The following is a 15,359-nucleotide window of genomic DNA, read 5'->3' as shown; positions in this document are numbered from 1 at the left end:
TTTAAGGAAAAAAGCATCAAAATTAAAAGATATATGGTGTTCATAATTTACAGTTCAAATTTATAAACAGAGTTCTACACTGACAAGAAGTTAATTTTTATCAATATACTTTTCCAAATCCCACAAAAAGACCTTGGCAACTGAGTCGAACCTTGCACTAAATCCTGTACAAATACACAGTAAAAGGACTGTCCCTGGGTAAAAGGATTTATAACCTATTTATGCACTTTGCTGAGAATCAGCCTTTTATGCTCAAAGTGTAACTTTCTGATCACTGGTAATACAAGTACAGAAACTCATCTTTTTAAAATGTTATTTCTAGCCTGACGATAGTTACAGAGCCAAAGATTATCTACATTTGTACAATGCCTTAAGTCAGCTCTACTGAGGTGCTGAACTCTGCCTATACAGATCTCACTGCAGAAACGCAGTTGTATCAATTCCTTATGATTGTCACCTCTTTCTTGATTATTGATAATCTATACCATTATATAGTGATGATAATCAAGGTTTTGTTCTCACCAAAAAGTACTCTATATTTAAAAAACCCTTAGTTAAAGGCATAACTAAGGCCTCAAGGACAATTATTTCAGCTTACATTAAATATTATGCTAAAGACACCTGAAGAAAATTACTCCAAGACAGGAGGCTCTGTGGTAAAAACTTGGCTTTCAGTTCCTTGAGACACCTGTACCTCCAGAAGACAACCAGCATTTCTGTAAGGAAATTACCACAGAATAGAATCAGGGTAAAATTTTCCAGATTAAGCTGAGGTAAAACTGTCCTAAAAGGTTAAAAAAAAAAAAATTTTGCTCTATTCATGTGTTCATCGTCTCAATCAAAAAAAGCCTCATCTAATATGAAATATGAGTGATCACACAGTCTTTACACCTGTTTAATTACAGCCCGGTCTGCGTACAGTTTTTATGCTTCTCTCAACATTTGAGCTGGAAATGGCACCATTTTGCCACGATGATTTAGTGGTACAATCTCCAGTGTGGACACAACCATAGCACTGTAAGAGATGCTTATTGTATAAGCTATTTTCCTGCTCTTATGAGGAAGCAGTACGCAAGACAGCTGATACAGCAAAAACTGTATCCAGACAAGAAAGGTTTTACAACTTGCAAGAAACATGTATCAGTATAAATACACTACAATTCCTTGCATTTAGGCAAGACCTTAATTAGTTTAAAAACAAATTCAAGTTAATGCATTAACAACTTACAACAACACAAGAACAAAGCCTGAATATCCCTGCAGCCACTGTTTCTGTAAAACAACTGTGTGCAACCTGTCAAAGGGATAGAGACGTACTGAGGCTTTGGTCCCAGAAGAGCACCATGGAAACTTCGGCAACGTTCACAGATCACACAACTATTTGTACACAGGAACATCCCTGTGGCCGTGCACAGAAAAAGCCCTTTTAACTTGTGAACACCACATACTCTTCTCTCGAGTTTGGCCTTCCTTCACATACAGCTTTACAGTTCATAATACAACTGAAATAACTGTCTACTAAGTACAATTAAAAATTCCTTTCTATCATTGTCTTCAGTTGGGACAAATACTATTTTCCAAATTATTTTTTCATGCCACTACCTCTTCAAATCTTCTTTCATGAGAACTAATATGCCCAATATAAAAAAGTTAAACTTGCTAATACTGTCTTCCATGTGGCAAAAGCCTTCTTTTTAACATCGAGCAATGGCATCAAATTCAAGGAGCAGATTCAGACAGATAAATGGAGTTATAAACATTCATAAAGTTTCAACACAGACAACAATCCTGACAAGAGTAGTTACTTTCAGGTAGAAATGCTGATTTCGAGTATTTATGACAAAAACTGCATATAATAACAAAAAAATGTTTAACATGTTGTGTTCTTAAGTGACTTGTATGTCCAGTTCCTACTAAGCGGATTCTTAGTATTTGATCACACAGTTTTTATGAGAACAGAAAGCCAGAAAGCAAGCTTTCCACAAGCCAGTATCTTCTCTTTGCTAAAAGCCAGTTAGGCTAATATCAGTATTTTCAACTGCGTTCCTGAACTACTTCATACATTTTTTTAGGATTCTATTTACCTATCATTTACAAAACAGAGAAGACAAACAATAGTAAGAGGTTTTCATACACCAAAACATTTCATTTGAAGAGAGTTTGTGATACCTACTAATTTGTGTCTTATCAGTACCCAAAACTGTTGCAGTTTCATCTCAGATTGCTAACTTTGCTGCAGCATCCTGTGTCAGTAAGTGATTCAAGTCCTGGGCAGCATCCAAATTTGTGGTCCTCAAACCAAGACGACACATTTTACAAGTAACCCACATAGATTTCCAGAGATGGAAAACTCGTTCAGCTCACTGAACACAGAAACACCACGTAACTTCTAGAGTAGCAGAATGCAAAACGGCTCAAAAGAAATCAATCACTCACTCCTGGTCATTGACCAACAACCTTGATCATAAGCCTAGTGATACCCAAAAAAACCAGAAAGACCACAATTTGAAGTGTAGAGAGGCATGTGAAACAAATCCACACATGCTCTTCCAAAGGCTGTTGGGAACAACAGTGTTTTCCAAAAAAGAACCAAAGAATAAGTAGTCAAAGTTAATAGCTTTTGTAGCTCAATGGAATCACAATTATATTCTCATTAGATCACATCACTTAAAAGAGACACCCTTATCAGATGTGCAAAACATCTCATGACACTCATTTTAATAAAAACAACAAAAAAATTCCTATTGCACAGCTCTGAGTCTTAAGTTCTTTGGGGTACAAAGCTAAGCATGCAGGATTCCTCAGTTATGAAAGTTGCAATAAGAACAAACACAACTTTCAGTCTGGTGACATATGGCAGATCTGATGTAGCAGATTTCAAATAAAGCAAAATGTTCCTTTTGCTGATGCATGATTTGAACATAAAATCCACCCCTCACCCAGAAGAGTTCTGCAGAAGAGATCCACAGTTATCTTTCAGAAAGAGAGATACCACTTTATGCGCCAAGTATAGGACTCCCAGGCTCTAATCTTGGCAAAATATCGATTCCCTCATGGCCTTCGGCAAGTCAGAACTTTTCTAACTTGCTCTTTCCCCCAGCTCTAAAGCAGCGTGCATACTACTTTATTTACCAACCACACAGGCATGTTTCAAGGATTAAGTTTTGCAAAATGCTTTGAAAGTAAAACATACTATAAGTACTCTAAGAAGCTCCTATTATCGTTGTGCATTACAGACATTATTTTTAACAAAACAGAGCCATGCCAACACAGTTAACAGGCATAATATTGGCAGCACATGCAACATACAGGGAAACTATAATCAGGATATGTTTGAACTCGCTTGCTAGTCAGTGAGAAATAGAAACAACTACATTCCACTACTTCATAGTATTTCTTCTCCTCCTTTCTGTATTTCTTATATTACGAAAGTCTGTGGATTTCCTATTTATATTCCCAGTTACTTTAGGCACTTCGGGGGTACATGTTTCAAGTACAAAGTAATCCAAGGAATGCCACATTCAGTATGAAAAAGTAACACAAATTGTTTTACAATTAAAAGATTCTCTGATTCTTCTCAGCCTGCCACCTTTCTCCTTTTTCTATCCGCTCTCTTTTGCCTCACAGCCTAGCACCCAACTCCTTACTGAAGGAAACTGAACTACTCCTGCGGAAGTTATTTCTCAGTGACTCCAGCTCCAAAGAGTAAGACAGCTCAAGTCAAAAGGACCTGAACCCATGCTTTAAATTAAGTATGTGTTCAGGCAGTTTTCCCATCCTAAAGCCACTATAATCAAGGCCTAAGTTAGAATCCTTCTCGGATAGCTAACACAAGCTAAAAATCATCGGTTTCTACAAAACTTAAGCTTCTATTTAACACCAAGTGAAGTTTCCAGCCTCTAAGGCCATGAAGAAAATCTTGAATGTGCAAACAGATGTAGTCCATCGTCTAGGGTCTCCAAATGTGTAGCACCAATGTTCTTCCAGGTACCCTTTACTTCTAGAAAGCACCAACAGTGAGTTTAAACCAACTGTAGAGGTCATTTGCATTAGTACTGTTCAGAACTGTGGAACATTCAATTTTTAAAGGAGCCCCATCAGTTTCAGTCAGGTAACTGCCCATCCTGTAGTCACCACAGAAACGGCACACGAGATGCCCTCCAGAAAGAAAGTAATGAATAAGTTTACTCTCATCCCCTATCATCAGCTACTGGCAGATCCAAATGAGTTTTGTGAAAGTAATAAAGAAGTTTTATTATTAGATACAAAGAAAACAAATCTGTGATAGCAGTTGTACTACAGCTGCACAACTGCATTACTGGTAATGAGAATACTGGTCATGGTCGCAGAAGCAAAAAAACTACGTAAACTATTAAGACAACCTATCCTATTTGCTATCTTCCCACAGGACTGAGTGTCACAGAATCTTGTTTATTCAGGAAAAAAGAAAGTTAGTCTTTAGGATCAAGCTAGCAAATTTTCATAAGTACTAACATTCACTTGGCATGTAAAAGAAAAGAGGGGAAGAGGGGGAAGTGAAGGTTTCTAGATTTCAGTTTCACCTAAGCTAGTGGAGAAAACTGTCCAGACCTACCAGCTCTATATTGTTCTTATTGTATACCTACAGCACTCTCTCCAATCTGCTCTCTTCTTTAAGCAGGCACCTTAAAAGCTTATTATGAGATGCTTTTACATAAAAGTAAAGCAGAAGAGAGTAACAACATAAAGCATCTGTAAGAACAGAAACCAAATCTTTGAACCCCCAAGTTGACAATACTGCTAAAGTAAGCATGAGCTCATAGACATTCGTTTTGAAATTGAATTATAGCATTGCTGGAAAAGATAGTATTTTGAAAAATGGTTTTGAAGTACACAAGTGTTGTCATTTTACAAGATGATTCTACCATGTGTCAGTGATGACCTCTAAACACTTTACGAACTCTTACACTGCAAAAGATTAATCTTAGGGCATAATCTCAGTTACACTTTTCTGCAGACTTTTCTGAGCATCTGTAAGAGCAGAACACTGACTTAAGGCTTTAAACTCGCCAATTTTCCTACCTCTTGCCATATTATTGTACACAACACATTTCACATTATTGCTTGAAGTACTCGGAAACAAAGAACTTCATACAATGTATTTTCAGTCACAGTTTCAAAAGATGTTGTATCTTTAAAGCAGCATTGTATAAAGAGAAACCTGTGTTCCTGCCCCCTAGAAAATCATCTGACAGTATTTTCATGTCTTTGCTAAGAAGCTATAAATAAGGTTATTTTTGGACCTTCATTACCCTGATCTGTCCAATTGGACCACAAATTTCCAAACACAGGCTCCTGAAGAAAAGACTAAGCGCCATAGTCCTCTTCCTCAAAGATGTCAGTAGTGGAAAACCATTATTAATGCACAGATCCTCCAAACAGTCCGGTTTGTTTGAGAAACAATATACCAGAATCAAGTAAGGTCACAACAACTATGGCCCATTAGCTCTTCAAACATCTCTAATTTGGTCAGTCGATGTTTGTTGCACAATTGCCTTGATGGAATACAAAGCATTATTCTAAAAGTAATATATTTTAAAGAGCGTCGATTGAGCTTATTTTCCACATGCTCTTCTTAAGAGAACATCTGAAATCTTTCAAGGTTTCTAATTTTCAAGTCCCAGGTTAATAACACTTACTGACATTTTATATTCTGCTTTCCCTACATGTGAAACTGTAACTGTAATTTGGAGAGCTAGAAACGGTAACTCGCAGTAAGAAAATAACTATAAAACATGTGCTGTTTACTCGTCAAACCTTCCGTAAGAATTTTCTTCCTAAGTATTTGTAAATCTTGGTGTAAGAAGTGACATGTGCAGTGTATGATCTCAAGCTATTTCTAGCACCAAGTCTTACAAACTCTTATTAGCACACACTACTAACTTTCAAAAACATGAACTTGTGAATGCAAATTTGATGCATACAGTAGATGCCCAAGCACTGCAGTTGCAGCTTCATACTACCAAAAGTGCCTTTAAAAATCTGGCCTATGATGCTGTAATTTGAAATACAATTTCAAAAGCATAGTCATCTATTCTCCTTTCACTATGAACATATATGCACTCTACTAAAGATTAAAACAGTTGCATGTGGCTAGACTTTCAGAGGTACTTCTTAGCCCTTGCACCTGTGAGGCATTTGTAAATGCTCCACATCCATCAGTTCTTAAGTGTTCTGTAAGAAATGCTTTATGCAAAACATTTTCAAAGTTGGCTACTTTCACAAAGTATAAAAATGTAAACCAAAGAAATTTAAAAAAAATAATCTGTTCCACTAAAAAAAAAATCCTTTCCAATATTAAGTCTGTCTTATCATGCAAGAACCCAATTTCCAATTTCTATGTATTCAGTCATGTATATTTGCTTATTTTAAGAGTCATGCTATTCTTTTGAAGTTATAAATATTTTTTTAAAGTGTAGGACAGACAAGAAAAGTGCTTAATAAAAAACCTCAAGTGTTTAGAACCTATATTGTTTTACTTTGATCTATCGAGACCTCCAAAGGAGCAATTTATGGTCCAATTATGCTTAAGGACTGGCAACGCTGCTTCTGAGAGTAACACATTTCAGTATGCTATGGCAGTTTGAAAACACCAGCTACCTGGAAAAAGGGTCCCACTGGATTCAACAGTAGTATTTTTCCCATAATCAGGTTTATAATGCAGTATTAGTGAAAATGTAGGTAGGCATGGCAATAGACTGTAAACCTGAAAAATCCTTTGATACACTGTGGCAATAAATAAATAAATAAGGCTTTTCCAGCCTATCAATTTACAAGCTTCAAATTAACCACTGGGATTTCAAGGGCTGAGTTTTACTGCTATTTTTTAAATTAGCAACATGTGTCATTCAAATTACTCATATAGGGAATAATCTTCTATACAAAAAAAAAAAAAGAGGAATAATTATGCCAGTTAGAACTCAGACACACAGAATGTTTGACAGGCTTCATCACACTACACAGCATCATATACAATAGGTAGTATATTCCACAAAAAGATGGTGTGTAGTAACACAGTACGGTTTCTGATCTACCTTATGGGACAGGTGCATTGCTTTAAGGTCAGTTAGGAGCTTCAACAGATGTATTTTTACTAAGACCAATTGAAATAGATGATACACAACCACTACTGATCTCATCCAGTACTAGTAGCAAGATTTAATTAGTTGTTCTTTGCACACTGCCCCCAAAACAGTGAATAGTTAAGAATACAGCTATTGCTATATATTATTAAAAAGACAGGAAACTATGTGTAGGTTCACACAAGTATTTTCAGTTAAAAATGAAACTGGATACAAGTACAAGCCTGGTTCAAAATAATAGCAAATATATAACCTTAAATCTCCAAATCTAGGATATTTAAGGAGGGACAGAACAATTCTCAGAAAAGAAATGCTTCTGATCTTGCTTTTTACTCACCCACTGAGTTCAGGACTAGATTCCTTGTCCAGAGATGCTCAGCACTAAGCATGAGACTAGCTACTACAAAAGCTGCAACCCTAGACACAACAGGGTGAGGTAAGGACATAGGAAGACTGCCTTTTGTATCAGAACTCCAGTGACTAAAAAGATGATCATAAGCTTCAAATCTGTGAGTTTTTAAGTCAGACTTCGAAGGTATTTAAAGCAAAAGAAGGTAGTTGTCTTGTGTTACATCTGCTGCTTCTCTATTCATGAGTGCTCTGTGGTACTGGGGGCATGCAGGGACAGAGAGGGAACTGAACAGCACACGAAGGTTATACGAACTACTGACAAACCACCTTAAAAGTCAAAATGCCTTACATGAAAATGAAATAGCAACATTTCATTTGATAACATTCCATTGTCATGCTTTGGCAGTTTACAGCTTCCTCTACACTCACATTGTAACAAAGATACCAGGCAGAATTATTTTCAAATTATTACTGCTGAAAAGACTTTTTGGTCACCCGAAATCATATCCCAAGTAGTGGAGTGCTACTATGCTACTACTCAAACCCAGACGATTCTCATTGTTAAATGTAATGCCTTTTGCACAATTCACAATTAAACAGCAAGAAATCTTATTTGGATCCCTTCCTCCCTGCAAGAAATACACTTCCAAAACACAACCCCTCAATCCTCTTACTTACCTGGTGGTAACTGAAAATTCTGAATATTAGTTGGATTCTGAGGTGGCTGAGGCAAACGAGGTGCTAAAACTGTAGGAGTCAAAGTTGCTCTGATTCCACTCGTAGTTGCTGTTGGAGTCCTTGGCAGACTTTGTGCCACCGTATTGGCAGTGCCTTTAGCCATTCCTGTGGGGGTGCCAGGAGCTGCAGAAGGTATCCCACCAGGATTGGGAGCAACATTGGAGAGCCCAGCTTGCATAGTTTGCCCAATAATCATGTTACCCCCTGTAGTACTGGGCTGGCCACCAGTAGCCAGCGTCTGCTGTTGGGATACTGCCTGGACTATAGTTTTAGGAGACTCGGATTTGATGACCTGTGCGGCGGGAGCTGCTGGCACAGTGGAACCAGACTGGCTGTTCACAAGCGACGTCTGCAGGGAAACTCCAGATCCCACAGTGGCTGTAGCAACAGCAGGAAAACTCCCCACACTGATGGTTGAATTGATCACAGTATTGCTCCCATTTTGAGTGGCTGCACCAGCTGCAGCTACTGTGGGTCCTGCTGTGTGTATCGGTGGCCTCACAAGCGTTACCGTGGACGCCCCAGTTCCGATGCTTGGTGGTGGCTGCGAGGAGATAACTGTGGGCGAGGAGGAAGATGCAGAGGACACAGCAGTATTAAGGAAAGAAGTCTGGATGACAGTGTTGGAAGCTGACGGCAAAACAGCATTAACAGTATTTCCTTTCCCCACAGATCCAGGTCCGTTGTTAATGAGAGGGGCCACAGCAGGTGCAGAAGCGGGGTTAGCTGTCACAGGAGTCCCAGAGAAAGCAGCACTTCCTGTATGGTGAGAGTTCATCACCACGTTACTCCCATTCAAAGTTTGCACTGTTGTGGTCCCAATCTTGCCATTCCTGGTGGACAAGGCAGTTGCCATGGTGCTGATAACCACCGATTTGCCCTGACTGAGGGTCCCTGGAGCAGCAGTGACTTCAGATCCTCCTGCTGCTGCAGTGGTGGTGCTGGTGCTCGTTGTGGTGGCTCCATCCAGAGCTGAAGTCTGGGACCTGGTGTTATGATTAATAACGCCCCCTTGCACTCCTCCTGCTCCTGCAAAACAACAACAAGGTTAAACAGAGAGAATGGGCAAGAAGAGAAGTCCAGCGAAGACAGAATGTTCTCCCTCATCGCCAAGTCTTCTCCATCTCCCAGGCTGCCTGCCTGGAGCCCAGAAAACGGGACAGAGTACAAACCGAAGGTGGCTTTGAAGACTTTATCTTGAAGCCCCTGATTTCCCACCAAAGACTGGCAGATTCAATATCAATTGTAACACCCCTACTTTCAACACTACAGTAAGACAAAATAGGGAAAACAGATTTGATATGAACCAAGGGAAGGGAGGAGGAAGATCATCTTAGACCTCTTCCCCATTCTAGAGCCTGACATCACATTTAGCAACAGGACTGCAACCGCAAGGAGGGAAAAAAGGCAATGGAAGACACATTAATAAGATATATTCCCTATGCCCAGCACACATTACCCTCTAATCCTTTCATCTCCTACAGAGTAAGTCAGTTAGATCAGGAGGCTCAACGACAGCAAAATATGAAAAAGTGAAAGGAAAGAAAAACATCGGCCTGGCAAGATAAGAAGTACTGCAAGGCCTGGAGCAGGTTACGAGAAGACCCCTCCACTTTATTACAGAATTTGTTCTTCTGGATCTGAAGTTTCCACAGCCAGAGATAGTTAAAAATAAATAAATAAAAAGCAAAGCTGGTTTTGAGAAGGGACAAGATGATGTAGCTTCTTATCCTGAATAATCCTCATGCCCCTTGACGAGGCCTGGCGTTATCACAAGTACAATCACACAGAGTCCAGGTCCTGGCCCTAAGGAGACAGAAATGGGAAAAGAATAGTGACAGACAGACACCAAGATGCATGTTATAAGGGTTAAGGAGATCCTCCTAGAAGAGCTTCATTAATCATAACAGAAGGTCTGCAATATCTTCTTACACTTCAGCAACAAGAAAGAAAGAAAAAAAAAAACGGGGGGAGGGGAGGAATTGCAGAGAGATTCTGGGGAGACATTTTTTTTAATTCCCCTGAATAACAGCTTCCCTCCATACTCATATAGTGAGCCCTTAGTCCCAGCCTTCACACTATCCCCCTACAATCTTCACAACACGAAGAGGGGGAATATTCCCAGGTATCTACGGGGGGTGGGGGGGTGGGGGGGAGAAGACATTGTACAAGGGGTGTTGTGGCCTGAATTCCCCCCCTTCCTGGGACCTGGTGTTGTGACAACACCCCCTTGAGGGCAGAGGAGGAATGAGAGGTGTTGAATGCCCCCTCCAAGCCCCAGGAACAAGGGAGGGGGTGGGGGAGGAATATCCAGGCAGGCAGATATGGGGGGGAAGCATTTTGAGGGACTTCCTCCCCTTGAAATCCCCCCTCGCTTCCTCCTCTACAGGAAATAGGTGTCATGATTAATAACACCCCCTTGCACTTCAGCAACAGAGAAGGGGGAGGGGAAAGAGCATTTACACAGACAGCTAAGGCGGCATTATCAAGAGGGAATCCCCCCCATAACCTCCACCCCTGGAAAGGGAAGGGGAGCAGTCACAGACGGCACGGGAGGCACAGCCATTACCAAGGGGGTGGGCTCTGCCTCCCTCACCCCCAAGATTAAGAGAGCCCTTTTACACTCCAGCAACAAGGGCAGGAAAAGAAGAGGGGACCGGCAGAGTCACGGACGGGCACTGCCGGCTTATTCTGCGGGGAGGCTGCCCCCACACATGATAAAACACCCTCTCGTAAGCAGAAGCGAGGAGGGAAAATAAAGGGGAGGGAGCAGAGGCGCGGATACACACCGAGGGGGCATGATGAGGGGAGGCTCTCCCCCATATGATCGATACCACCCTTTGCACTCCCGCTCCTGCCACAGCGAGAAGGAGGAGAGAGGGAAAAGGGGGGAAAGCAGTGAGGGAAGGAGGCAGCCGGAGCTGGGGAGTGGGGGGAGGGGAGGGCCCCTCTCCCTCAGAGCCCCCCACCCCTGCCCATGTTACCTGCTTTTGTGATCTCTGGGGCACTCAGTCCCATCTTGCTGCTGCTGCTGCTCTCTGTTTGGGCATTAGCATTGCCTCCTACTACTACTCCTCCAGGGCTAGGGCTAGGGCTGCTGCTGCTACTGCTGCTGCTCACAACATGGTTCCCCAGCAGCCCCCCAGCGGCCCTCAGGGGCTCCTGCGCCTTGTGGTGCTGGTGGTGGTGGCCGGAGGCCGCCAGCTGGGACTCCAGGGAGCCCACCAGGTCGCTCACCACCTTCTCATCCACCTCCGTGTTCAGGAAAACCTCATCCAGCAGATCCGAGCCCGCCGCCATCTTTTTTTTGGAGGGTTCCTGTGAGCTGCTCCCTCCTCCCCCCCCTCCCCTTTCACTCCTCCCTCCCTCCCCCCACCCCACACACACACTCAGCTCCCCCCCCAACTGCGCAGGCGCGAGCGCCCAGCTTCACATCACCGGCCGGAGAGGGATTCCGCCCGCCGCTGATTGGCCGAGGGCCGTTTATAAAAGGCAGGGCAAATGGCTGCGAGCGCTTAGTTGGGAGTCGGGCGGCAGCGGCTCTGCAGCGGAGCGGTGGCGCGCGGGGGGGGGGCGGGCGGGCGGCGCGGGGCGGCGGGCCGCGGCTGTAGGTGCGGGCGAGGCCGGGCGGCCGGCCGGCGGAGCGGTGGCGGTGAGGCGGGGGGCGGCCGCCGGCCGGCCGCGGCTCTTTGTCTGCCTCGGCCCAAAATGGCTGCATGTTTCCCTGCTGCTCCCTGCGTCCGTGTCTCCCCCGCCGGCGCGAGTCTGAAGGGCGCCCCACACCTGTGCCAGCTGCGTGTAACTGATCCACCGGGGGCGGGCGGGCTGGCGGCCGGGCCCCACGCCCAGCCCAGCCCCGGGCGGGGGCAGCGGGCGAGGCGGAGCGCCCCGGCCTCCGCGCCTCCCTCCGCCGCTGACAGAGGCGGGCTGCTCCGGCGTGCTGCCCGCCCGGGGGGCTGCAGCCCCTCGGTGCGGCGGGTAGCGGCCCTTCGGTGTGGCCGGCGGGGGCGGGCGCCGCCGCCGTGTGCCAGGCGCCGGCTCCGCAGGCTTCCCTCCGCGGCCTGAGCAGCCTGACTCAGCACGGCGGGGACCGGGGCGAGCCCCGGGCAAGCGCGCCCGAGGAGGGAGGGCGGCTGCGATTTCGGCGCTGGGAAGGGAAGAGGAAGGGGGGGGGGGGGGGAAGGAGAGGGGGAAAAAAAAAAAAAGAGAGGGAGATCGCAATTTTAAACGGCCCACTCGCAGCTCCGAGCCCGGCACCGCGAGGCGGGGGGGCCCTGTCGCGGCGGGGACGATCCTCGCGTGTGTGTCAGCCTGCGTTACACCCCCGCTGCCGCTTAACCCTTGGGGGGGAGAGCCGTGCGTCTGCGAAACGGCGGGGAGCGGGGTGCCGGGGCAGCCTGCGCCTGCCGGGGAGGGCTGCCGCCGGCCGCCGCCGGGTCCCCGTGGCGCCGGGCTTCGGCTCGGAGCCCCGGCCGTGTCGGGAGGGGTGCGGCGGTGCTCGGCCCGGCGCTGGCTGCAGGTGGACGCGTCTTGCTGAGCGCCGGCCTTACAGTAGGGAGCTGCACTTCGACCTTGTTGTGCAACCATCGTAAAGGAAGTAAATATAGTTAAAGTAAGAATACGACCTGCCTTTTAATCAATGCTCTCTTTTGCCAGGCACTGTTTCGCTGGAAAACTGAACTGTTGGGGTGATAGTAACTGAAAGCTAAATCGTAGCCTGTGTTAAGGGGTAGCAAGCTTAAAATAGCACCTCTTATTTCACTATTATAAAATAAGCTTTGCTCTTACGTATTGGGAATGGGTGGAATTAGAGGCTGGAACTGCGTTGCAGTGGGATTGACTCAGCACCTGCTAATGCCCCGGTCGACGATGCCCGGCATTGACTGGCCTGATGATAGCTGACTGAAGGCTGCAAAGGTGGAGGCTTGGAAGAATAAGAGCTATGAGTTATCTATGAGAAAGGGTTGCTTTAAATAGGTCAGGGACAAAGTAATTCTCTGCTTAGAGTTGCCCAAACATGGGTGTTGACGCTTCCTGCGTTACATATTTGTGGTGATCACTTAACTTGTAGTACTGTAACATGAATTAAATTGCTCTCCTCGCTAGTTGGCCTCATGAGCGATGGGAACAGTGCTGAAGTACTGTCCTTTGCCTTACCCTGCCCCCAAATATGCAAATGTGTCTACAAGGGAGAAGGTGTTTGCTGAAAGCTCGCAGGGGAGACATTAATACTGATAGGCATTTGTTCTTAACATACAGGCCTCGAATAATAGGGTGAGTAAATACCTTTAAATCAAAAATCTTAGAAATTCACAGTTTATGGCAAGGGATATTACTGTTGTAGTTTCTCATGTCCTCCTGTTACCTGCAGTAGACTTTGGCTGCTGAGTAAAAATGACAAAGCTGAGCCTTTCCTAAGGCTCTGATCACTTCACCAGGTGGCATCGCTAGAAGGGACTGCCTCGCTCCTCTGAAAAGTTTAATATTAATCTTTTAGTCTTGTTCTCAAATGTTTTGTACTCTGCAGCTTTTTTCAGTCATCATTCGAAACTCAAGGGAAAGAAAGAAAACACCCTGTCCTTCTCTGTGACTTTTAACTTCCATTTTATCAGGTTTTGCCAAATTACAATGCTGCAAAGTGGCTGTGATTTTACAGACATCATTGTAGGTCATGTTGCCCATTTCTTACAAGGCAGGAATGCTGCTTCAAGCAGGGTAGTCCCGACCAGTTTGCTGCTGCCACAGTCGAGCACATCGCTAGTTTTAGCTATGGTGAAATTCTATAAGCAACATACCAAAGAACTATCCAGAATAGAAGTCTGGTCACGTTCCCTAAACAGTGGAAGAGTTCATCTACATCAGCTGCTCAAATGATTTATTAAGGGTAAAAACCTAGACTTAAGCTCAAACAGCCCGAAGGTTCAGAGTGGCTGTGAGTCTTTCTTTCACGGCATCTAACCAGGAGTACAGCCCAATGCTGGGCTGTGATGCCCAAGGAGTGATGGAGGAAGAAGGAGTGATAGGAGAGATGGATGAAACTATCAAGTGGCAGCAGCAGTCAGCATGAAGGGTCAGAGCAGCCGATATTCTTTTTCTGCTCACATTCTAGGACAGCTTGAATGTAGTTTACAGTTGCATACGGAACTAGAAATAAAAACCTAGAAATCTTCATGTCCTTGTTCTAACACTCTCCTTAGTGTACCATATGGCATATCTACTGTATTAGGTAAACAACAATCTCAAAGCAACTGAGATTCATTACAACTTGTGCATTATAAGTGTGTAGGATTCATTACTGAATAATTTATCTTTTCATACTCTCTACCTCTTGTTTGACATTGCAAGTAACTTTCCAGACTGCATTCTTCAGGACTGGGATTCCAGCTCTGCTGTGCTGTACTGCTCACCTTCTGTTTTAAATGGTATGAAAGAGCAACTTGCATAAGAATTCTAGTAATGGATTACTGGTAATTATCAGTGTTGGTGTCGAAATAGTCAGACTGAATATACAGTGAATGCTACATGTTTCACCCATCGGCAATTACATCAAAAGATATCAAACACTACAGGCACGTATGAATTCTCTAGTGTCAGAGAGTAGAAGCAAGCAGGAGCTATACAGGAAAAGTGGAGGACTGTCAGTCCCTTTAACCTGCTCTTTTTAGTGTATTATTATTTAAAATACTTTTTTTTTTTTTCCTCCTAGAACTAGCCTATGTAGATCATGGCACAGAGACTGTGCCTCAAGATACAAGTGGTAATGCAATTTTCTTTGTTTTCTAAAAATGCAGTTAGCCTAGAACATCTGGCAGAGCAACATGGATTATGGTGATAAGGGATGTATCGGAGAAGCCTACAGATGGCTTGCAAGAAGGAGAGTTGCTTTTGGTTGTCTGTACGCAGCTGCTATGAGTCTTAACTGACCAGTCAGAATATTAGTGTCCCATCAGTAAGTAGATGAAAAACTGATAGCGATAGTTTTGACTGGTGATTTTTTGCTCTCCTCTCCTGTGCCTTTCTCTGCTCCTTACCCAGCCACTGATCGTTTAAAATGCTGAAAGTTGGGTTTTTACCAGTAGTATCTTGATTCCACAAGTTCAGTCAAACAAGATGACAGAATCCACACAAGTTTTGGTTTTATTCAGAAAG

General features: G+C 44.0%; 1 protein-coding gene across 2 annotated transcripts in view; it reads right to left on the bottom strand.

Moving 5' to 3' along the window:
- Positions 1-11,549, bottom strand: part of TAF4 (TATA-box binding protein associated factor 4) — a 40,496-nt gene extending 28,947 nt beyond the window's left edge. For both annotated transcript variants that reach the window (XM_052786186.1, XM_052786196.1), the window contains exons 1-2: positions 11,195-11,549; positions 8,151-9,239 (exon numbers count right to left, since the gene is read on the bottom strand). In XM_052786186.1, coding sequence (XP_052642146.1) covers positions 8,151-9,239; positions 11,195-11,510 — 1,405 coding nt within the window. In that variant the 5' untranslated portion in view covers positions 11,511-11,549. The remainder of the gene's footprint in view (positions 1-8,150; positions 9,240-11,194) is intronic.
- Between the last annotated feature and the right edge of the window lie 3,810 nt (positions 11,550-15,359).

Source organism: Harpia harpyja, chromosome 1 (assembly GCF_026419915.1).
Source record: "Harpia harpyja isolate bHarHar1 chromosome 1, bHarHar1 primary haplotype, whole genome shotgun sequence".
Lineage (NCBI taxonomy): Eukaryota > Metazoa > Chordata > Aves > Accipitriformes > Accipitridae > Harpia > Harpia harpyja.
Note: the sequence above shows the minus strand (reverse complement) of the source record. Positions and strands in the feature narration are given on the sequence as shown.